A 22,945-nucleotide genomic window follows, 5' to 3' on the forward strand; every position below is an offset into this window, starting at 1 on the left:
TGCCAGGGGTTTTCAGTGAGAATGTCCGAGCTCCAAAAAATGACAATGGGTGGGATTTACCATGCAACCTTCCGTGAGTTTTCTGACGGAGGAGGCGGCCTGCCAGCGGGATTTTGTGATTTCGCCATTGTCAATGGGATTTCCCGTTGACTGCACCCCTCGTCACAGGGAAACTCAAGCGCCGTCGGGACCGGAATATCCCGCTGCCGTGAACAGCCAGTAAATCCCACCCTAAGTGTGGGTGAATTGTGATCTGGATCGCGCCCTCATTCTTGGCCGAAATCAACCCGCCCAAAATGACACAGTCCTTTTTTTTGGGATAATTTCACCATCGATTTAGTACACAATATTTAGCAGAGATGGATAGAGGATCCCATTTTCTTCCACAATTTTTACCATTTTCCATTTCATTTCTAATTCAGTTATTGCATGTAGCTACTGTTTCTTGGCTTTCTAAACCAATGTTGAAGTAAAATATAAAGCACTGTTTTAAAATGAAACTGTGTTTTCTTTTGTTGTTCTGTGTCTGACTTTGTAAAACTAGAATTTGTCTTTTGGTATTGTCTCGTGCCTGTACTAACTTGGATTTATTATTTATCTTGTTTGCAATCCTTGATATGCTTGACTTTAAAAACATATCAGCCCTGTTTCATTTCACGGATGTTCATTTAAGAAAAAATAACTTAAAGACCAATGGCATGCTTACATGCAGTCCAAAATTGCCCGCACATTAAGTTATAAAGAGTCACGATGGCACCGAGTGTGGCCATTCGGGCCATCGTGTATAGGCTGGCTCTCTGTAGACCAATCCAGACACTCTCATTCCCTTGCTCTATCCATCTGGTTTATTTCCTTCAACTGCAAGGTGGACGTTGACACTGCTGCTTCACAGCGCCAGGGACCCAGGTTTGATTCGGGCCTTGGGTACATGTCTGGGTTGAGTTTGCACATTGTCTCCATGTCTACATGGCTTTCCTCCGGGTGCTCCGGTTTCCTCCCACAGTCCAAAGATGTGCAGGTTAGGTGGATTGGCCACACTAAATTGCCCCTAGTGTCCAAAGATTAGGTGGGGTCACAGGGATAAGATGGGGGAGTGGGCCTAGATAGGGTGCTCTTTCAGAGGGTCGGTGCAGACTCAATTGGCCAAAAGGCCTCCTTCTGCACTGTAGGGATTCAATGATTCTAACTGCCCATTTATTTTTAAAATCATTCTGCCACTATTGGCACGAGTACCAGGCCATTACCATTCCATGCATAAAAAGATTTTTCCTCACAAACCCCCCTCCCGCACCCCACCAACCCCACTGTATCACTTGCTCAAAATATTAAATTTGTGTCCCTTTGCCCTGGTACTGTCAGATAATGGGACCAGTTTTACTTAGCCTACCTTATCCAAATCTGTCAGATCTTTATACTCTTCTATCGAATCTTCTATCGATCTCCTTTTTTTCCCAAGAGAGCAACACCAGCTTCTTCAACCTATCAGTTGTAGCTAAAATCTCCCATCCCTCTAACCATGCTGGTAAATCTCCTCTGCACCCTCGCCAGCATCCCCAGAACTGGATGCAATAGTTTAGCTGTGGCCTAACTAAAGCTCTATACAGCATTCATATAACTTCATAAATGTTACATAAATGTAATTTAAAACAGCAAAACATTTATGTTTCTGTGCAGTTCTCAAGATTCGCAGCCAAAGTAGAGAACGGAAATTCCCATTGTCCCAGCAGTTGTATAAGAGAGGTTTAGCAATATATGTTTGGTACTGAAAGGGTTTAACACTTTGCAGTTGACTCTCAGTTAATGAGTAACGTGATTACTAAGCTACATTCCATCGCAATTGCAAAATGGTTATGTGCCACATTGCTTTCAGTCACTCCTGCTTAATAGAATAAACAACATCATGTCAATACTTATCAGTGAGTATGGCTCTACCTCTGTCAATTCAGCAGCAATCATTTGACATCTCAACATCTGCCTAAACTATTGCAATTTAGAGGAACAAAAAGTGAACTATTCTATATTTAGAGTTGTTAAACAAACACGCCACTAGGAGATACAAATATATTGAGATGGTTCTTTTTGTCACAATTTGAATGTTTGAGACCACTGTTTTGACAGATACCTTCTACAAGCACTTGGCTTCAAGATTATTTTGGGTTAAATTGAAATTTACCCTCTACTTAACTTTTGACAGGCCATTATGCATTGCCCATCATGCTTTATACCACTAATGTCATGCAAAAGAGTGTAGCAACAAAATCAGATTGGCATTTTGACCCAAGGTTAACTTAAACCTGGTGATTAACTTAAGTGTAACAGTGTGTTCTGGAAAATGTGACCTCACCAGGCAGTCTTGTTTCTCCATAGTTTCTAAGCCAGGGGTGCTAGATGTTTGTCAAGTAAATTGATTTTAGCTTTTGTGTTTGCATTTTTTGCAGCAGAGAGACAGTACACCATCAATGGACACGCCCATCACAAAGAGTGCACTGTACTCTAGAACTGGTGACAGTGAGATCGATGACACTCAAGCAGATGGACATCACTACAACCAAAGAGACTTGGATTCTGCTCTCAGAACAGCTAGGGAGGAGGTAGCTCATTCACCTTGAGGCAATCTGCTGTGAGAGTGTGTGTGTGTCTTTCTGTGTCTCACTATATATATATATATATGCTAGATTGGTTTAGTTTTAAATAACTTTTTAACGAATTAACAAAAGAAAATCTGAATCATTTCCAAACAGTTTTGTCTTGGCTTTGCTTGAAGTATTATTATTTCTTTGTTTGTTTATTGTTCCTCTTTACCTTGTTTCAATGCAGTTCTGCTAAAATCTCAACTTTCGTTTTAACCTGAGCATGGGTTCTGAACCTTCTGTCATATAGCTCCTCACTGGTGGATGTTTCCTCTCATTGTTTCAGATTGTTACTCAGGAAAGAGAAGCAGCAGACTGGAAGAGGAAATATGATGAAAGTAGACAAGAGGTTGGAGAGATGAGGTAGGTTGACATAGATCTGTGAATCCAATGCTCTGGAAAGTTGACTATAGAAGGGAATGCAGGGAATTAAATCGAGCATCTTCTGTAGATAAACCCGGTTAGGAATGTTAACCAGGTTATGATATATTTGAGGGCTTCAAATGATTGTATAAATTTCAGGTACGCAGAAAAATCAATCTTACGGTATTGAACTCCATGAGGCCATCTTTTAGCATGTTAATGTCGCACATTATGGCACTCATCAGAACTTGTTGCCACTCTTGAATAGACTGACCATTCACTATTTTCAGCCTGGAGATATAACCAACTCTTGTGTGGTTAAGAGCATTCAGTTAGATCTTTTTTCTGGCAATTCTTTAAAGAGTACTTTCGCTTCCAAATCCAAAGCATAATTTTCCAGTGACTATTTTTGTGCACATTGAACAAATCTGTGACTGGCAAATTAGTGGGAAACTGGGATAATTTTCACTCGGGATATGCTGCCTTTAAAATACAGTGCAAGATCTTTCAGTGCTAGGGATGGTGCATCCCTGCTCCAGGTTTCCCAGCGATGTGGGGTGGAGTCAATGGGAAATCCCATTGACAGCAGTGCGACCAGACGATCCCGCCACTGAAAAAAACACTGCTGGGAGGCCAGAGAATCTTGCCCAATATCTTTTCCTGAACTGCCTTCAGTCAATATTTTCTTTCTAAGCGCCTTAATTGAACTTCCCTAATTATCTTCGAAATGATGTATCCCAGTGGCAACACTGCCAAGCACAATGTGGGGACAGTAGGTGGTGTAGGCTTCCTCCGTGCACCATCTGCAAAGGTTCGATCTGTGCTGTAATTGTAGAAGAATCTTGCTATTGGCTAGTGACAATTGCGTTTAAAATAGTTAAATTGACATAAAACTTACCATAGTACACGTTTAGAATAATGTGAGGAATGCACTCTCAACATAGACTCACTTAAAATGGGAGCTTTGAAAATAATATTTTTGGTGTTGGCAGTAAGTTTTAAAAATGTAGCTGGGTGTGGACCCTTCATGCAGTTTTCAATTACGGTTCATTTTTTTCAGCATTTTGTGGTATGTATTTATTTTATCTTTGGCTCTTCTTTGCACTTTCAATTCAAGAGGTTTAGTTTGTTTTCACGTCAGCATTTTCGGAGAGTTCAAAAACCTCTGTAGCACCCTTCAGTGTGAGGATGTGCATTCCTCGTCCACTGGAAGTTTGAAGAGGAGGAAGAGCAGCAGAGAAATGAACAGAGGCAGGGCAGTTTACCCAAGGTGGTCTACCTGGGAACGCCATTTCCCAACTATGCAGTCTGGTATAGGCTGCACCAGAGAAAAGCGAATATGATAAGGATTTGATTTGTAGTGGCACTTCTCCTCTGTCTGATTATTATTGTTGGACTGGGGTGAGCACAGTAAGAAGTCTTACAACACCAGGTTAAAGTCCAACATGTTTGTTTCAAACACTAGCTTTCGGAGCACTGCTCCTTCCTCAGGTGAATGAAGGTTCACTCACCTGAGGAAGGAGCAGTGTTCCGAAAGCTAGTGCTTGAAACAAACATGGTGGACTTTAACCTGGTGTTGTAAGACTTCTTGCTGATTATTATTCATGAACCTTTAACTCCATATATTTGTCATGAAATTACTTTTCAGGCAGCATATGCATCGCTCAAACTTGTCAAATAGCCAAATAATGAAGTTTATTAAAATTTTGAATCTGCTCATCCTAAACATCATAACATTGTCACGGGATCCCAATTTCCCCTTAATCCTTTCATAAAATTCCATTAAAAACAATTTTGTTGCTCAATATTTAATAGTATCAAGGCAAAGATTCTTTCAGAATGATCTTACCACATTGCTTGATTTGGAAACTTTTAATATGGTGCTAAAACATATTAAAAGGTGTATATGTACGTCAATCATTGTAAAATCGGCATGTCTGTGCACACACCCCTCTCATTGTAGCTTTTCTTGTCTCCAGGCGGATTGTTGCAGAGTATGAGAAGACCATTGCTCAAATGATAGGTAAAACCTGTTTCTTATGCTCTTAGACATGTGAACAGATTAAATAAGTATCTAAAATGAGAAATTTTAACCTTGCATCTGGGTACATTTCCAGAAGGATGTAAGAAAGCTTTCAACTTTTGGAGTTCCTACTGTGAAATGTTAACCTCCAAGCATGAAAGCTCACTTCCTTTGCATTAATCTGCTTTGTATTCTATTCCTATCCAGGCCATGTTCAAATAAATATATATATAAATAAATATATATATATAGCATAATTCCTGTGACATAGCCAATATTTTGCAAAGAGTTTGTAACAGATGTACAGGTGGAGGTTATTGGGTAACTATGTTGTTAAAGCCTTCTCATAGTAATGATAAAACTATTATCATAATTTTCTGAATTAGATCATGATCTGATGAGGTTTTTATAATTTGGCTCTAACTTAATGTGAGTTGCAGATCTTTTTTTTCAATTGATCTTGGCTGTCAGTGCTAACAACTATTGATGTTCTTCGTCATTTATTGGTGATGTTTACACTGAAGTATCAGTGAAAAGAGTTTCATTGCTACAAATTTATCCAGAGGTCACTTGCATTTATTTACAAGGACTAGAATATTCTCCTTTCTGTGCCATGGAAGCCAGATTTGAGGTCTGGCTCTTCAACTTGCTCATTTGGTTTTAGTGGTTCTAATACGGCATTCCTCACAGCGAGTTGGTAGAAGCTTTCTTTTGCCTGTCTCTATCATCCTTTTTTATTCATTTCTTTGTTTCTCTTCCTTTCTTTCTCACCCCTGTCACTTTCTTCTCCCCTAATTATTTTCTCTCTCATTTTTCTTTCTCCTTTATTATTCCCTCCAGTTTCTTCATTCCATCTCATCTCTCTATCTTTCTCTCTTGCTGTCTCTCTCCTTTGTGACCTATTGTGACAATCCTGTGTCTCAATTTGTAATTCTCTTCCTACTCATGCTTCTGTTTCTCACACCTTTATTGCCCCCTCCTCTTTCATCTGCTTCTCTCTCAGCACTTCTCTCTCCTTTTTCCACTCTTTGAACTCTCAACTCTTTTTTGTCATCAATTTTCTTTTTTCCATTTGAGACGGGAGTTCAGTATGGAAGATGAGGCATCTGTGACATGATGTGGTGGGGAGCGAAAGGCAGCCACTGCCTAAAGGTTTCAGATTGCAAGTATGGAGAGGCATCTTAGCCAGGGCTACAGACACACATTGTAGAATCTCAGTAAAGACACATTAAAAGGCTGACATGGAGTGCCTGGAGGACTAAAAGGTAACTAGAAGCAAATATACTTTTGCTGCTTACGACAGTTTAAAAGAACAATTATATAGATATAGAACAGTGATATAGGAGGGCTCAGGGTATCAAAACGAGGAAGCATTGAAACTTTTAGCATATTGTAGGTATAGGAATGAGAAGCCCTTCAATGAGCAACTAGCTTTTTATAGAATCGTGGAATCCTACAGTGCAGAATTAGGCCATTCGACCCATCGAGTCTGCACCGACCTTCTGAAAGAGCACTCCACCTTGGTCCCCTCCCCCGCCCTATCCCCGTATCTGTGATTGAGTTGCTACGTTTAGGAGACAGGAGAAAGAGGTACCGGCAAAAGGAGGAGAAAGTTTTATTAACTGTGCCTTTTGTGGATTGGCATAGCTCCCAAAAGCTGCTGTCAGAGAGCATAAATTTTCCCAAGCTATTTGCAGTATAAAATTCTAATAAACAGCAATAAGTTGGCAAACATACTGTTTAATCATCACAATTTTCTTGACATTGTGACTTGTATTCAGTACAAGCTACAGAATTCTTCAAATGGCAAATTGAAACTTACATTTCTTGAGGTTTTTAGCCTTCCTCCACTGCGATGTAATGCTACTAGTTTCTTATTTGCTTTTTCCAAACTTTGCTTTGGTTTCTCTACCTCTCCTCCTACTTTTGCAATTGTTGCTTTGTCAAAATTTTAAGTAAAAGAAAGATTGGGCTTGTCAGAGAGTGATTGTTGTGATCCTTTCTAACGGGTCTTGAGTGTTGCTTTATTCTGCTTGGCTAACTAGTTGCCTTTTTCCATTATGCTATCACTTTGCTTCTGGTCATTTGCTCACAATGCGAATAAGGCAAACCTGGTAAGTAACGCTTTTCGACACTTTCATCACCCACTCCATGCAGATTTGAGGGACTTCATTTTCCTTCTGCAACCGTTGTTTCCTTTTGTGAGAATGTACTGAACACGTGGGCCATGGTTCCCTCAGTAATGAATGCCTGTTTAAGACATAATTGCAGTCAGTGCTGCTGGAAACGCAGCTGCATGTTTCTCATTCAATTGACCGCTCTCCCAAGTGCAAATTGTTAGGTTCATTAAAATTCATTGTAACAAAACATCTGCTCTTGTGTTTTAGCAAATCACTGTGTCACTGTTCATCTTTTTAAAATCCATTTTTTTAGTATTTTACGAATCTTGAATAAAATGTATTTGACAAAAGGAGGCCATTCAGTCCACTGTGCCTGTGCTGTTTTGAAAGAATAGACATCCCAAAACCCACTTCCTGTTTTCCATCCATTACTCTGTAGGTCTTACAAGGACCTGTCCAGCTCCCTATTAAAATTACTTATGCAAGCAGCTTTCATCACCTTTTCACATGGACTGTTCCGCATCATGAAAACTCCATGAGCGAAAAGATTCTTCTCCCCTTCCTTCTGACTTTTCCCACAATAATTTTGAATCTGCGAGCTTCAGTTATTGACTCATTTGCTCGAGGGAATCATTTTCTCTGTCTACTTTATCAAATCCTCGTATTGTCTGGAAAATCTCTATTAGATCACCTCTTAACCTTTCCCGTTCCAAAGGGAAACATCCAAACTTTTCCAACCTCCCCTCATAACTGAAGTTCTTCATCGCTGGAAACAATGTGGTAAATTTCCTCAGTACTGTTTCTAAGGCACTTGCACCTTGTGTGAAGTGTGGTGCCCAGAACTTTCCACATTACTCCAGCTGAGGTAATACCAGCCATTATGTTTTGCTGTTATGCTCTATTCCTCTTTGTATCAACTCAAATAGCCCATTGCTTTTATATCCAACTTACCAGCTTGTTCTGCCACCTCTAAGGAATTGTAAATTTGACTCCAAGGTCTCTCTGCTCACCTGTACTTTTCAAAATCATGCTGTTTATAGAATACTGTTTCCACATCCATATTATAGCACAGTTAATATCCGTATGGAGGTCCATTATCTGTGAAGCAACAAATAAGCCAACAATTGGTATTGTCCAAAGTAATTTCTGAGGAATGTACTTTACAGTTGCATGTAACGTTTGGCTAAAATTAGCAAATGGAATAAGATTCTATGGACTCTGGAACAGTTTCTATGGAGTGGAGGGTAGCTAATGTAACCCCATTATTCAAAAAGGGAGGTAGAGTTAAAACAGGCAATTATAGACCAGTCAGCCTGACGTTGGTAGTGGGGGAAATGCTAGAGTAGCAGAGCATTTAGAACACAGTGGTAGAATCGGAACAGAGTCCACAGGGATTAAGAAAGGGAAATCATGCTTGATAAATCTAATGGGATTCTTTGAGGATGCAACTAGTGGAGTTGATGAAGGGGAGCCAGTGGATGTGGTTTATTAGGACTTTCAGGAGACATTCGACGGGGTCACACGTAAGAGCTTATCATGTAAAATTGCGTTTGAGATTTGTGTACGAAGATGGATAGAAAACTGGTTGGCGGACTTCCGGTGGCGGCAATGCGGAACTAAGCCGCACGTTTGGCAGCTCCCGCTTTTTTTGGACTTTCGGGCTCTTTTAAGAGCCCGCCACGGCGCTGTTTCGACTTTTCCCTGGGGGGAAACACAGCCAGTGTGCCCAGCGGCCGGTGGATGAACTGGACTCGCAGTGGAGCGGTCCAAAAGTCGGTTTTACCACAGAGAAAGGCGAGAGGCAGAAAAAGCAAGATGGCGGCGGGCGGGGAAGCAGCAGCAGCGTGGCAGCAGTGGGCGCGGGACCAGCAGGAGCTGCTTCAGCGCTCCTTCAAGGAGCTCAAAGCCGAGATTTTGGAGCCGTTTAAGGCCTCGCTGGACAAGCTGGTGGCGACTCAGACGGCTCAGGCCGTGGAGATTCGGGAGCTGCAGCACAAGGCTTCGGAGAATGAGGATGAGCTTTTGGGCCTGGCAGTGAAAGTGGAGTCGAACGAGGCACTGCACAAGAAATGGCAGGCGAGGATGGAGGAGATGGAGAACCGCTCTCGCCGGAAGAATCTATGGATTTTGGGCCTCGCGGAGGCTCTGGAAGGTTCGGATTTGGCGGCCTATGTGGTCCTAATGTTAAACTCGCTGATGGGTGCAGGGTCGTTTTGTGGTCACCTGGAGCTGGAAGGCGCCCATCGAGTGCTGCAGCGGAAGCCCAGGCCGAACGAACCGCCCAGGGCGGTGCTGGTCCGTTTTCACCGCTTGGTTGACCGGGAGTGCGTGTTGAGGTGGGCGAAGAAGGTGAGGAGCAGCAGGTGGGAGAACACGGAATTTCGGATTTTTCAGGGCGCGGAGGTGGCGAAGAGAAGAGCTGGCTTCAATCAGGCGAAGGGAGTGCTCCACAGGAAGGGGGTGAAGTTTGGCCTTCTACAGCCGGCTCGCCTCTGGGTCACGTACAAGGACCGCCAGCTCTACTTTGACTCTCCGGAGGAGGCCTGGGGTTTTGTCCAGGCTGAGAACTTGGACTCGAACTGAGGACTGGGGGGCTGGGGGGAAATGTACTTTGTTTGGAGACTTTGCCCTCTTAGGTATCCTTTTGCCTATATTGGCTGTGTTTGCTGATGGTTGTTTCCTGTTTGTTTTCGCTGTTTTCGCTATTTTGATTATGGTTATTTGGGTTCTTTCGGGTTTTTTGGGGCTGTTGGTTATTTATTGTGGTGCTTTTTTTGTTTTTTCCACTGGTGGGTTGGGGAGTAGTTTGGGGTCCCGATGGGTCATGTGTCCGTCTTTTCCCTGCGAGTTGGGTCGAGGGGCCGGGCTCGGATTGGAAGCGCGGGCTTTCTTCCCGCGCCGGAGTAATTGAGGGCGGGGCCGGCGCTGGTAGGGAGGGTTTGGTGGCTGTGTTGCATCGGGAAGGGGGGGGGGCGTGGTTATGGCGGGAGTAGCCGGGGTCAGCAGAAGTCAGCTGACTCACGGAAGCATAATGTTGGGGGTAACGCAGCTAGGGGGAGCCCTAGCTTGGGGGGGGGTGGGGGGGGGGAGGAGGAGGAGGGGGGGTGCCGGGTTATTGCTGCAGGGACTGTGAGGGAATGGATGGTGAAGGGGGGGGGTTGGGAGGGGGGTCTGCCGCCGTGGGAAGCGGGCTTGGGGGGGTCCCTGGGTGCGTGGGGGGTTGAGTAAGAGTTATGGCTGATCGGCATAGAGGGAAGGGGTCGGTCCCTCGGGTTCGGTTGGTCACATGGAACGTGAGGGGGCTGAATGGTCCGGTGAAGCGATCCCGGGTCTTGGCTCACTTGAGGAGGCTGGGAGCGGATGTGGCTATGCTCCAGGAGACGTACCTCAGGGTTACGGATCAGGCGAGGCTAAGAAAAAGTTGGGTGGGACAGGTGTTTCACTCGGGGCTTGATGCAAAGAACTGTGGGGTGGCAATTTTGGTCGCGTCCAAAGTGGTGGCGGATAGGGCAGGTAGATATGTGATGGTGAGTGGGAGACTTCAGGGGGAGCGGGTGGTCTTGGTTAATGTTTATGCCCCCAACTGGGACGATGCGGGCTCCATGCGGCAGATGCTGGGCCTGATCCCGGACCTGGAGACAGGGGGATTGATCCTAGGTGGGGACTTTAACATGGTGCTTGATCCGGCTCTGGATCGCTCCAAGTCTAGGACGGCCAGGAGGCCGGTAGCGGCGTCGGTGCTGAGGGGGTTCATGGATCAGCTGGGAGGGGTGGACCCTTGGAGGTTTTTGGAGCCGGGGGGGGTAGGGAGTTCTCCTTTTTCTCCCATGTTCATAAGGCGTACTCCCGGATTGACTTTTTCGTGCTTAGCAGGGCGCTGATCCCGAGAGTGGTGGGGGCGGAGTATTCGGTGATAGCCATTTCTGATCATGCTCCACATTCGGTGGATCTGGAGCTGGGGGAGGGGAAGGATCAGCGCCCGCTGTGGAGGCTGGATGTGGGGCTTTTGGCAGAGGAGGAAGTGTGCGGGCGGATCCGTAGGGGTATAGAGGGGTATCTGGAAACCAATGACAACGGGGAGGTGCAGGTTGGGATGGTTTGGGAAGCGCTAAAGGCAGTAGTTAGAGGGGAGCTGATATCTATTCGGGCGCACAGGGAGAGGGGGGAGAGGGTCGAGAGGGAGAGGCTGGTGGAGGAGATGGTCAGGGTGGATAGAAGATATGCAGACACCCCAGAGGAGGGGCTTCTGAGGAAGCGACGCAGCCTCCAGGCGGAGTTTGACATTTTAACCACCCGTAAGGCGGAGGTGCAGTGGAGGAGGGCACAGGGGGGCGGTGTATGAGTACGGGGAGAAGGCAAGCCGGATGTTGGCTCACCAGCTCCGGAAGCGGGAGGCAGGTAGAGAAATTGGGGGAGCCACGGATGCAGGTGGGAACTTAGTGCGGGGTGGAAAGGACATCAATGGGGTATTCAGATCCTTTTATGAGGGGCTATATCGGGCGGTATCCCCCGGGGAAGCAGACGGGATGGACCGCCTTTTGGATAAGCTGGAGTTCCCAAGACTATGGAGGGTTTGGGGGCCCCAATTGAGCTGGAGGAGCTAGTAGAGGCGCTGAGAAGTATGCAGACAGGGAAAGCGCCGGGGCCTGACGGGTTCCCGGTGGAATTTTATAAGAAATTTTCAGATTTGTTGGGCCCGCTGCTGGTGAGGACCCTGAATGTAGCTGGGGGGTGGGGGGGGGGGGGGGGGGGGGGGGGGCTCTGCCCCCGATGATGTCCAGGGCAATTATCTCTTTGCTCCTGAAGCGGGACAAGGACCCCCTTCAGTTTTGGTCTTATAAGTCGATCTCGCTCCTTAACGTAGATGTCAAGTTGTTGGCAAAGGTGCTGTCCAGGAGGGTGGGGGATGTGGTCCCGACGGTGATTCATGAGGACCAAATGGGGTTTGTAAAGGGGAGACAATTGAATGCCAACGTACGGAGGCTCCTGAATGCCATGATGATGACGCCGGTGGCTGGGGAGTCAGAAATAGTGGCGTCCATGGATGCGGAGAAAGCTTTTGATAGGGTGGAGTGGAGTTACCTGTGGGAGGTGTTGCGGAGGTTTGGGTTTGGTGAGGGGTTCATCAGCTGGGTGAGGTTGCTGTACAGCTCCCCGGTGGCGAGTGTGGTGATGAATGGGAGGTTGGAGGACTTTCGGCTTTCCAGGGGGACGAGGCAGGGGTGCCCCTTGTCTCCCATGCTCTTCGCGTTAGCAATTGATCCCCTGGCCATGGCGTTGAGGGATTCGAAGAGTTGGAGGGGGATTGTGCCGGGGGGGGGGGGGCACCAGTTGTCGCTGTATGCAGATGATCTGCTGCAGTATGTCGCGGACCCGGCTGAGGGGATGCCAGAGGTGCTGAGGATACTTGAGGAGTTTGGGGACTTTTCGGGATATAAGCTCAATGTGGGGAAAAGCGAGCTGTTTGTACTGCACCCGAGGGGTCAGGAGAGGGAGATAGGGGAACTCCCGTTGAGGAGAGCTGAGAGGAGCTTTAGGTATCTTGGGGTCCACGTGGCTAGGACCTGGGGGCTATGCATAGGCTTAACTTTTTGCGGCTGGTGGGGCAGATGGGGGAGGAGTTCAGAAGGTGGGATGCGCTGCCGCTCTCATTGGCGAGCAGGGTCCAGTCGGTTAAAATGACGGTGCTCCCGAGGTTTTTGTTTCTTTTCCAGTGCCTCCCCATATTGATCCCGAAGGCTTTTTTCGGAAGGATGAATAAGTCGATTCTGGGGTTTGTGTGGGCGTGGAAGGCCCCGAGAGTAAGGAGGGTATTTTTGGAGCGAAGAAGGGAGTTAGAGGGCCTGGCGCTGCCCAACCTGTGTGGATATTATTGGGCGGCAAACATGGCAATGATTCGCAGGTGGGTGACGGAAGGGGAGGGTGATGCATGGAAGAGATTGGAGGTGGCGTCCTGTGCGAGTACGAGTCTGGGGGCTTTGGTGACGGCCCCACTTCTACTCCCCCAGGCAAAGTACTCCACGAGTCCAGTGGTGGTTGCGTCCCTCAAAATCTGGGGACAGTGGAGGCGGCATAGGGGGGAAGTGAAGTCCTCAGTTTGGACCCCGATACGGGGCAATCACCGTTTTGCGCCAGGGAGAACGGGTGGGGGATTTGGGAGTTGGCACAGGGCAGGCATCAGACAGTTTGAGGACCTCTTCCTGGATGGGAAATTCGAGACTCTGGAGGAGCTGCTGGGGAAGTGGAACCTCCCCCCTGGAAACGCTTTTAGGTATATGCAGGTCAGGAACTTTGTTAAGAGGCAGGTGGCGGAATTTTCGCGGCTGCCGCCAAGGGGGGTGCAGGACAGGGTGCTTTCGGGGACGTGGGTCGGGGAAGGGAAGATCTCGGCTATCTACCAGCTGATGCAGGAGGAGGAGGAGGCCTCAGTCGATGAGCTCAAAGCGAAATGGGAGGAAGAGCTGGGGGAAGAGATTGAGGATGGGACGTGGTCGGAACCCCTGGAGAGGTTGAATTCTTCCTCCTCTTGTGTATGGCTCAGCCTAATTCAGCTGAAGGTGCTGCACAGGGCTCACATGACGGGGGCGAGGATGAGCCGGTTTTTCGGAGGGGAAGACAGGTGTGGGAGGTATTCGGGTGGCCTGGCAAACCACACCCATATGTTTTGGGCATGTTCGGCCCTGGAGGGGTTTTGGAAGGGGGTGGTGGGGATTTTGTCGGACGTGGTTGAGAGTGGTCGGTCTCGGCAGCAACCTGGGGGGGGGGGGGGGGGCTGGTTGGGGGGTTTGTTTTTGCGGCGGTGGGTTTGTTATGTTATTTTCTTCTTTCTTGTATTGCAATTTGTTATTATTTATTTTGGGGGGGGGAGAGTTCTTTTCTTGTTTTGGTGTGGAAACACACCTTGTTTGTTTTAAATTGTGGGGAGAAAATTTGTTATTGTTATTAAAAAACTTGAATAAAAATTATTTTAAAAAAAAGAAAACTGGTTGGCAGGCATGATACAAAGACTAGGACTAAATGGGTCTTTTTCCAAGTGGCAGGCAGTGGCGAGTTGAGTACCACAGGGATCAGTGCTAGAACCCCAGCTATTTACAATGTATGTTAATGATTTAGACATGGGCACTAAATGTAGTATTTCCAAACTTGCAGATGACGCAAAGCTGGGTGGGAGGGTGAGCAGTGAGGAGGATGCAGAGATGCTTCAGTGTGCCGAAGATAAGTTGAATGATCAGGCAAATGCATGGCAGATGTAATGTAATGTGGATAAATGTGAGGTTATCCACTTTTGTTGCAAAATAGGAAGGCAGATTATTATCTGAATGGCTTTAGATTGAGAGAGGTAAACGTGTAACAAGACCTGGGTGTCCTTGTACACCAGCCACTGAAAGTAAGCACGCAGGTGAAATGAAATGAAAATCGCTTCAAATGAAGTTTCTGTGGAAAGCCCCTCGTCGCCACGTTCCGGCGCCTGTTCGGGGAGGCTGGTATGGGAATTGAACCCGCGCTGCCGGCCTTCTTCTGCTTTACAAGCCAGCTGTTTAGCCCACTGTGCTAAACCAGCAGCCGCTGAAGAAGGTAAATGGTATGTTGGCCTCCATAGCAAGAGGTTTCGAGCACAGGAGCAGGGATGGCTTGCTGCAGTTATATAGGGCCTTGGTGAGACCACACCAGGGGTATTGTGTGTAGTTTTGGTCTTCTTATCAGAGGAAGGATGTTTTTGGTATAGGGGGAATGCACCAAAGATTTACCAAACTGATTCCTGGGATGGCAGGGCTGACTTATGAGGAGAGATTGAGTCAGTTAGGACTATATTTACTGGAGTTTAGAAGAATGAAGGGTAATCTCACAGAAGCCTATAAAATTCTAACAGGACTGGACAGGGTAGATGCAGGAATGATGTTCCTGATGGTGGGGGAGTCCAGAACCAGGAATCATAATATAAGGATATGGGTGGAGCATTGAGGAGATGAGGAGAAATGTCTTCACCCAGAGAGTGGCGAGCTTGTGGAATTCTCTACCACAAAGTAGTTGGGACCAAAACATTGTATGTTTTCAAGAAGGAATTAGATATTGCACTTGGGCTGAAGCTATTAAAGGATATGGGGGAAAGCGGGAACAGGTTACTGAGTTGAATGATCGGAAATTATCACAATGAATGGCTCAAAGGGTTGAATGGCCTCCTAATATCTACGTTTCTATATCTTAAATTCTTTACTTCATATGATTCTTCTCAAATAAATCTTTTGAAAAATAACACAGGGCTGGATAAAGTTATCGGCATGTGATTTGCAAACTGAAAACATGAAAAATGTCAGTAGGGAAGCAAATGTTATTGGGAGGTGCGATGAACGGTATTTACCTTTAATACCTTACCCCTTTAAGAGGCTTGGAACCCTGGGGGACTCCGCCTCTGGCTACGCCCCCAGGAAACAGTATATAGGATAAGGCCCCATGTGGCGAGCACACTTCTCTCGAATGCTGTCCTGTTCTCTGTATATTAAAGACTTCGATTACCGACCTCGCTCTCGCGTCGTAATTGAGAGTGCCTCAGGAGGTGAAGTAACTTGCCAATGGAATGATTAACTTGGACTGTTATTTAGTTCATTGAGAAACAGATACCCTTCCCGCAAATTTACTGGTGCTGAAATTGTGTGTTGGTGCATGAATGCATAATTGTGCCAATGTATTTTCAAAATAATGTGGTTGAATAATTTTCTGGAGTTTTTTTGTTTTGCTTTTGTGATGTACCGTACTGAGGCACAATTCTGTTCTACCTCTATTACTGCAAATGTCTGTTGCATTTCACAATGCCACTTATCTGCCACAATCTGTCCCATAAACAACTCTGTGACCATAGTGACCTTGCAAAAAGCAGGTTGATTTTTTCATACTTTATTTTTTTACACTCCTGTTTTATTCCGTCAATGGATTTCCCACACCAAGATGGTGAACAGTTAAGTTTCTCCTTAATAACTGGTTATAAGTAAGTTTGTGAGACAAGCGCCGATTTTTCCCTCCACTTGTGGCAAGTACCTGACTCCGACTTGATGCTTCCCTGTTGCAGCAGAGTTGAGGCCATAAATCAGACTGTGAGGAGCCTGCAGACTATCATTGGTACAGTACATTGGAGCCAGTATTTAACCATTCGATGCCTTTCATTCTGCATATTATACTTCATACTATTTTACTGTAAACCTAACATTCCCTAAATAAAGAATTCTGGCAAATCTATAGATGAATTTTTGAAGCCAAAATTCCATCAGATTTCCCTCAACAAAGCTGAAGGCCCTGAAACTGAATGTTGCCACCAAATTCTACAGACAGCAACTTACAAAATACACAACAATTTCACTTCCAAACCTCATTTTCTTTGTAATACGTAGTTCCTTGTGTTAAACATTTCTAGGCCAGAATTCTCTGGCTGTTGCGATTCACTTTTTTCCACCGGCAGTGCAACTCTGCCCGTAGGTTTTCCTGTGACGTGGCTTCAATGGGAAATCCCATCGACAAGTGGCGGAAAGACAGAATGCCGCCACCAGCGAATGACAAGAAACACGCGGCTGAGGGGCCGGAGAATCCAGCCCCTAATTGCTTACTGTAGAACAATGGGTTCATGATTATGCTAATGAGACCATGGTGCTATTAGCGATGTAACTGTGACATTAGTAGTCAAATGACCGAGATGCTCCAAGAGAGCTTGGTGCAATACAGTCTGTGTCCCAATGGGTGCTTACCCCAAGGTCTTTGTAAATATGTATATAAAGGTTTGAAGTTAAACCATACCAACTATCACAAGTCTGTCCAAAGGGAAGCACAGCTTTATCAAGGTTAGGTAAGCCTGGACAGCGTGGTATTTGTGAAAAGGCACTAAAGTGGTTACAACACCGAAGCCTGCAAAGCTTTGTAACAGAAACATTAGTAAATCCATACGAAAGCATTCACCATTCCAAAACGTAGAAGAGTGACACACAATCTGTCCAGATACCTGGAGGTGAATGAGAACAACTTTGCGTCATTTTCTTGTCATTTTCTTCCCTTTCTCCTGTACCTCTATTCAGTGACCACCTTGGCAGCCCATTTTAATTTGATAGGGCTTAGGCAGCATGGTGGCACAGTGGTTAGCACTGCTGCCTCACGGTGCTGAGGACCTGGATTTGATCCCGGCCACGGGTCACTGTCTGTGTGGAGTTTGCACATTCTACCCATGTTTGTGTGAGTCTCACCCCCCCCCAACCCAAAGATGTCCCAGGTTTGATTCCGGCTTGGGTCACTGTCTGTGCGGAGTCTGCACATCCTCCCCGTGTCTGCGTGGGTTTCCTCCGGGTGCTCCGGTTTCCTCCCACAGTCCAAAGATGTGCAGGTTAGGTGGATTGGCCATGATAAATTGCCCTTAGTGTCCAAAATTGCCCTTAGTGTTGGGTGGGGTTACTGGGTTATGGGGATAGGGTGGAGGTGTTGACCTTGGTAGGGGTAGGGTGCTCTTTCCAAGAGCCGGTGCAGACTCGATGGGCCAAATGGCCTCCTTCTGCACTGTAAATTCTATGTAAAATTCTATGTAAATTGCCCCTGAATTAGTAACAAAAATAATTGGGCCCTCTAAATTTATTTAAAAAAAGAAAACAAATTAATTTGATAGGGCTTGTGTATCAATCTGCTTTGTGGATTTAAATGCTGCAAAATCCAGAACATTTGATTTACCTCAGACATAAATTCTGCAGCACTAAACAACCCAAAGCCCAAGACATTAAACAAAATCTAGAATTCTCTGCCTACATCCATCGTCATGATTGGAGAGGAATTACAACTATGCTTGTACAGTTTTCTTTATGCAGGATGTAACTTTTTACTTCCTGTGCAGCATTGTTTGGAGCAATTAATAGGGTATGACGAATATAACCTCTGTCGAATACACGATGGTGACTGAAACCAAACATAATAGTTGAAATTAATGTCAAGGGGGGCGGTGAACATGTCAAATTGTTGGCCATTGTTTGTGTAGATTTACTGTCCAGATTGCAGTTGCGAATAGTGAAGGTTTATTCATTGACTGAGCCTTTCTCTTTTTTTGTTTGAAATGGAGGAAATAAGTTTGCCTATCTATTCAAGGCACTACTTCCTTTCTTAAGGTCTATTTTTAAAATATATCCTTTTCTTGTCAAAAATATTTTGGAAGCCCCTGGTATTTTTTCCTGTGCTGTTTCCTTAATTCGGTTCTTCAGTTGACTGCTGATAACCAGTTCGGGTTAAGGCACTATCCTCATCCAAATTTTTCTCCTTTTGTTCTTTCTCTCTTTTCTCTCACTTTACCAGTAGTGATATATTCCTGCTTTTCCATTTCCATGGTTAACTTGCTTCTAATTATCTACCTACATTTTTATTCCTACTTCACTACTTTTAATTCTACCTCTCCTGGAAGGGAGTGCGACTAATCAGGCAGTGACCTTTTCAGCCAGCCCCTTAATTATTGATCTTATTCTGGGTTACGCGCCTAATTATGGCTCAGAAGATGAGATGTCAACTCGCAGGAGCTGATTTTAACTTCACTATTTGAACGGACATTTGTAAGTTGGTGGATTTTGGAGCTGGGAGCAGAACATAAGGGAGTGATAGAATGGAGTGCACAAGTTGAAAGGTTGCCACCTCACGTTTGTGATGTTCCCTGGGGAGGTGGGGGGATGATGTTTGGGGGCTATTGGGGCCCACAGGAAGATCATATTCCCTCTTGATGGGAGAAAGTCAGTGAAATCAAGAAGACATGGCTGGAGATAATGGCGGAGGCAGTCAGGCTCCTCAATGTTGAAAGTGGTTTCATTAACTCGGCAAGGAAAGTTAGAAAAATGTCACATTCAACAACTTCTTGATGTGTGTATCACTCCAACCACTCACTCTGCCTTCTCAAGCCTCCTCCAGTGCAGTATTCCTCATACCAACATTCTCCCTTGCCCCCCACCTCTATTGACCCCCTGCCCACACAAATCTGGCCCCTGCCAGTCACTCATCTCAGCACCCAACTCCTCCCCTCACCAGTTTGTATCCATATTCTAAGTTTTCTGATGTTTCTTTTCAGCGATTGGTCATGCCGGTTTTCATCTGTGACTTACACATCACAGGTGAGCAGGTGGGGTTGCTGGAGTCAGGGCCAGCAGTGAAGAGTCCATGTCAGAGGCTGCCAGAAGTTCCAAGCTCTTCAACAGAACACAGACCTTGGACACCTTCAATAATGAGGTTACATCTTGAACAACATCAAAGAATGTACCAGCCAGGGTTCGAGCCACACCATGCACACTTGCAGTGCAATTGGAAGAGTCCATCTCAAGCATGGGTGACACATGTTGCTGGTCTTTGTGATGATGGCTTCTTCCATTGAAAGACTAGCCACCTGCAAGGAACATCAGAGGCAGCAATCAAATGTGTGCACACAGGCCCTCATCAATGGTTAGCAAATTGTGGATGGCATCTTAAATAAGATTCATGAAACCCTGCTTTACCCATTCATCACTGCATTTATCTGCAACAAAATGCTCCGCAGCTTATTGCAAACGGGATGGTGGTGAATGGGGACATAGAAACGAAGACTTAGCTCAAAATGTTTCCACTTTTACCCAATGAGTCCTCAAGCCTCTGTCAATATCCCCCAAGCTGTCTTCTGTCTGTTGGCAAACTCTGCTCCTGAACAGGTGCTGATGTCAGAGGAGGGATCTGGGCAGCCTGCCCCTGCCTCTGCTGAAAGCATAGGTGTTGCACCACATGGAAGTGCTAGGGAGAGTGACAGTGGTGTTGAAAGGGGGAGAGATATGACTTCTGAATGTGGCTGCCAGATGTGTGGGCTTGTGAAGCCTAAGTAAACTTTGCAATAATGAGGGCATTCTGTGCAGAAGTGTGCATCACTTGGCCACATCACATTCCTCCTCCTCCTCAGAATTGTCTAAGGAAGATCAGCTATGAACCTTGTTCATCCTGCAGATCCTAACCTCACTACTGTGCAATGTTGTGAGAAGTATGATGTTAATGGTGGCTGCATGACTCTCATCAAAGATGTGGTGTCCTCGTATGGCCAAGGGGAGAAGGGGAATCATGAGTCAGACATAGAGTGGCTGCCCCACATCATCAAGCAGCCAGCCTCTTAATTTGTTTTTGTCAACATTTTACAATTTATATAAATGAGTTGGATGAAGGGAGTGAAGGTATGGTTGCCTAGTTTGCTGATGATACAAAGATAGATAGGAAAGTACATTGTGAAGAGGACATAAGGAGGCAACAAGGGGACATAAATAGGTTAAGCGAGTGGGCAGAGATCTGGGAAATGGAGAATAATGTGGGAAAATGTGAAATTGTCCAATTTGGCAGGACGAATAAAAAAAGCATATTATCTAAATAGTGAGAGATTGCAGAGCTCTGAGGTATCGAGTGATCTAAGTGTTCTAGTGCATGAATCATAAAAGGCTAATATACAGGAACAGCAAATAATTCGGCAAGCTAATAGAATGTTATAATTTATTGCGAGGGGAATTGAATGAAAATGTCGGGAAGTTATGCTTCAGTTGTACAGGACTGCTCAACACGGGAACTCATAGTCCATCAAGCCCAGGGGAAGGTGAATCAGCGATTCTCCCATGGTCTTTGTGAGGAAATAACACTCTCATTTACATTTGGGGCCCAGAGAGCCACATATATGTATTCCTTGGCTCCTTGCACCATTGGGATTACCGGATCCTGGCAAAGCCATGCTTCCATGTCTTCTGCTTCTATCTAGCAATCAAAATGCCCTCTCCTTCTGTTCTAGGCCTCTGTCACTTCCTTGACGCAGTGATGGATGACAAAATGTGTAATTTTGCCTATGTCACCTGCTCCAGCCTGAAAAGATTTGCATGTGTAGAAATTGAGGGCAACAGTCTCCTTGACAACCACTTGGCAGTGCTGCCCTTGTCCTGCTGCGCAGCTCTAGTTTCTGTTGAAAGAGGTGGCGCTGTTCAGTGACCACCTCCTGAGTGAATCGTAGATGCCTCAAACGTTGCTACTGGCTGTTAGCAGAGGCATTCCCAGAAGGCCCTGGGAGGTTATGAGTCTTTCTTCCTCCCTCTCCCTCTGCACACAACATTCCCTCTCTAATGCCTGTATTTCATATTCCTGCTATACTGCAGCCTAAGTGAGTCTGAAACGATAGGCCACAGAACGCTAACAGGCCCTCTGTTGATAGGCAGAAAACCCATAACCTCCCAGTCAAGGTGCAGCAACACTCCTTTCAAAATCCAACAAATTGTCAAAATTACTCCAAGAAGACAAAATAGCGCTTCCACCAACTCGGCAACAGCACTCATCAGTCAAAAACACCTGATCTTCAAGTTGAGTGGTCCCCTGAATAACAGCAATAGGGCACTTCTGCATTTGAAAGCATGTTCAGATGGGAGTGATTATGAAAGGCACTTCACTAGACCCGTGTGGTCCAAAATGGCAGAACATAGTCAAATCAGCCTGAAAGGCTGTTTGGTATCTTGAGCTATTCATTCTGCATGTTTCTGGTGCAATCGTAGCATGCCTGCACTCACGATTCAGATCATGGCTGTGTTGCCATTGAGCTGGAAGCAGTGCTCCTGCCATTTTCAGCTGCTCTGGGTTTCGTAGCGCCGATTCTGGCAGATCCAAATTTTGCAGCCATTTTGTCCAAACCCAAAATAAACACATGAACAATTTTAACATATTCACTGGAGAAAAATCAAGAATGGGAATCCAGACCTTTGAACGTTGAAACAAAAATGTCTGATTTGTTACCTTATTTTTTTGTTATTATATTGTCCCTATTTCTCCTTGTCATCCCCGTTTTATTTTCAGGCCTTATGGTCAGGATTCCGCAAGAACAAAAGTCAAAAGTCGAGATTTTAAAATTGATGGGCACGATATAATGGGGAAAAAACAGTCCTGTTTTGGGCACATACAGTGGGGTGTTTCTCGGCACATGCGACGACAGGAACGACCCCGCTATCTAACGGGACTCTGCCGGGTTTTTTGCCTCTGCGGGGAACACCCCATCGAGGCCACATTTACCTCAGTTCTTGCACTCTCGTAGATCTGGCTGCCACATTTAATCATAGAATTTACAGTGCAGAAGGAGGCCATTCGGCCCATCGAGTCTGCACTGGCTCTTGGAAAGAGCACCCTACCAAGCCCAAACCCCCACTAGCCAATCCACCTAATCTGCACATCTTTAGAGGAAACTGGAGCACCCAGAGGAAACACACACACACACACGGGGAGAACGTACAGACTCCGCACAGACAGTGATCCAAGCCAGGAATCGAACCTGGGACCTTGGAGCTGTGAAGCAATTGTGCTAACCACTATGCTACCGTGCTGCCCCAGTTAAATGCAGCACCAATCTTTTTTTTTTAATTCTAGAGTACCCAATTATTTTTTTCCAATTAAGGGGCAATTTAGAGTGAGCTAGACAGCTGGTTTGTGATGTAGAACAAGGCCAGCAGTGCGGGTTCAATTTCCGTACCAGCTTACCCGAACAGGGGCCGGAATGTGGCGACTAGGGGATTTTCAAAGTAACTTCATACTTGTGACAATAAAAGGTTATTATTATTCTTATTATTACTGCAAGGTTAACTGAAATGATGTTTTAGAGCCAGCAAAGCCATTAGAAGCTTTTTGTACAAGTGGAAGGATTTGCTTTTAAATATATTATGATTTCCTCCAATTGGTCAACAGATTAAGGCATTGAGTTGTTGAACCATACATACAAGGATAGCCCTGCATTTGATCCCATCTGTGTTGAATCTCAGCTGGGGATGCAACAGCTGGCTTGGTGC

General features: G+C 45.6%; 1 protein-coding gene across 2 annotated transcripts in view; it reads left to right on the forward strand.

Moving 5' to 3' along the window:
- The window catches only part of LOC119950753, a 354,917-nt gene that overhangs the window by 317,521 nt on the left and 14,451 nt on the right, over positions 1-22,945 (forward strand). The window contains exons 27-30 of one of the 2 annotated variants that reach the window (XM_038773467.1): positions 2,439-2,591; positions 2,917-2,993; positions 4,973-5,016; positions 7,122-7,130. In XM_038773467.1, coding sequence (XP_038629395.1) covers positions 2,439-2,591; positions 2,917-2,993; positions 4,973-5,016; positions 7,122-7,130 — 283 coding nt within the window. The remainder of the gene's footprint in view (positions 1-2,438; positions 2,592-2,916; positions 2,994-4,972; positions 5,017-7,121; positions 7,131-22,945) is intronic. The other variant, XM_038773466.1, reaches the window with a different exon arrangement.

This window comes from Scyliorhinus canicula, chromosome 16 (genome assembly GCF_902713615.1).
Source record: "Scyliorhinus canicula chromosome 16, sScyCan1.1, whole genome shotgun sequence".
Classification (NCBI taxonomy): Eukaryota; Metazoa; Chordata; class Chondrichthyes; order Carcharhiniformes; family Scyliorhinidae; genus Scyliorhinus; species Scyliorhinus canicula.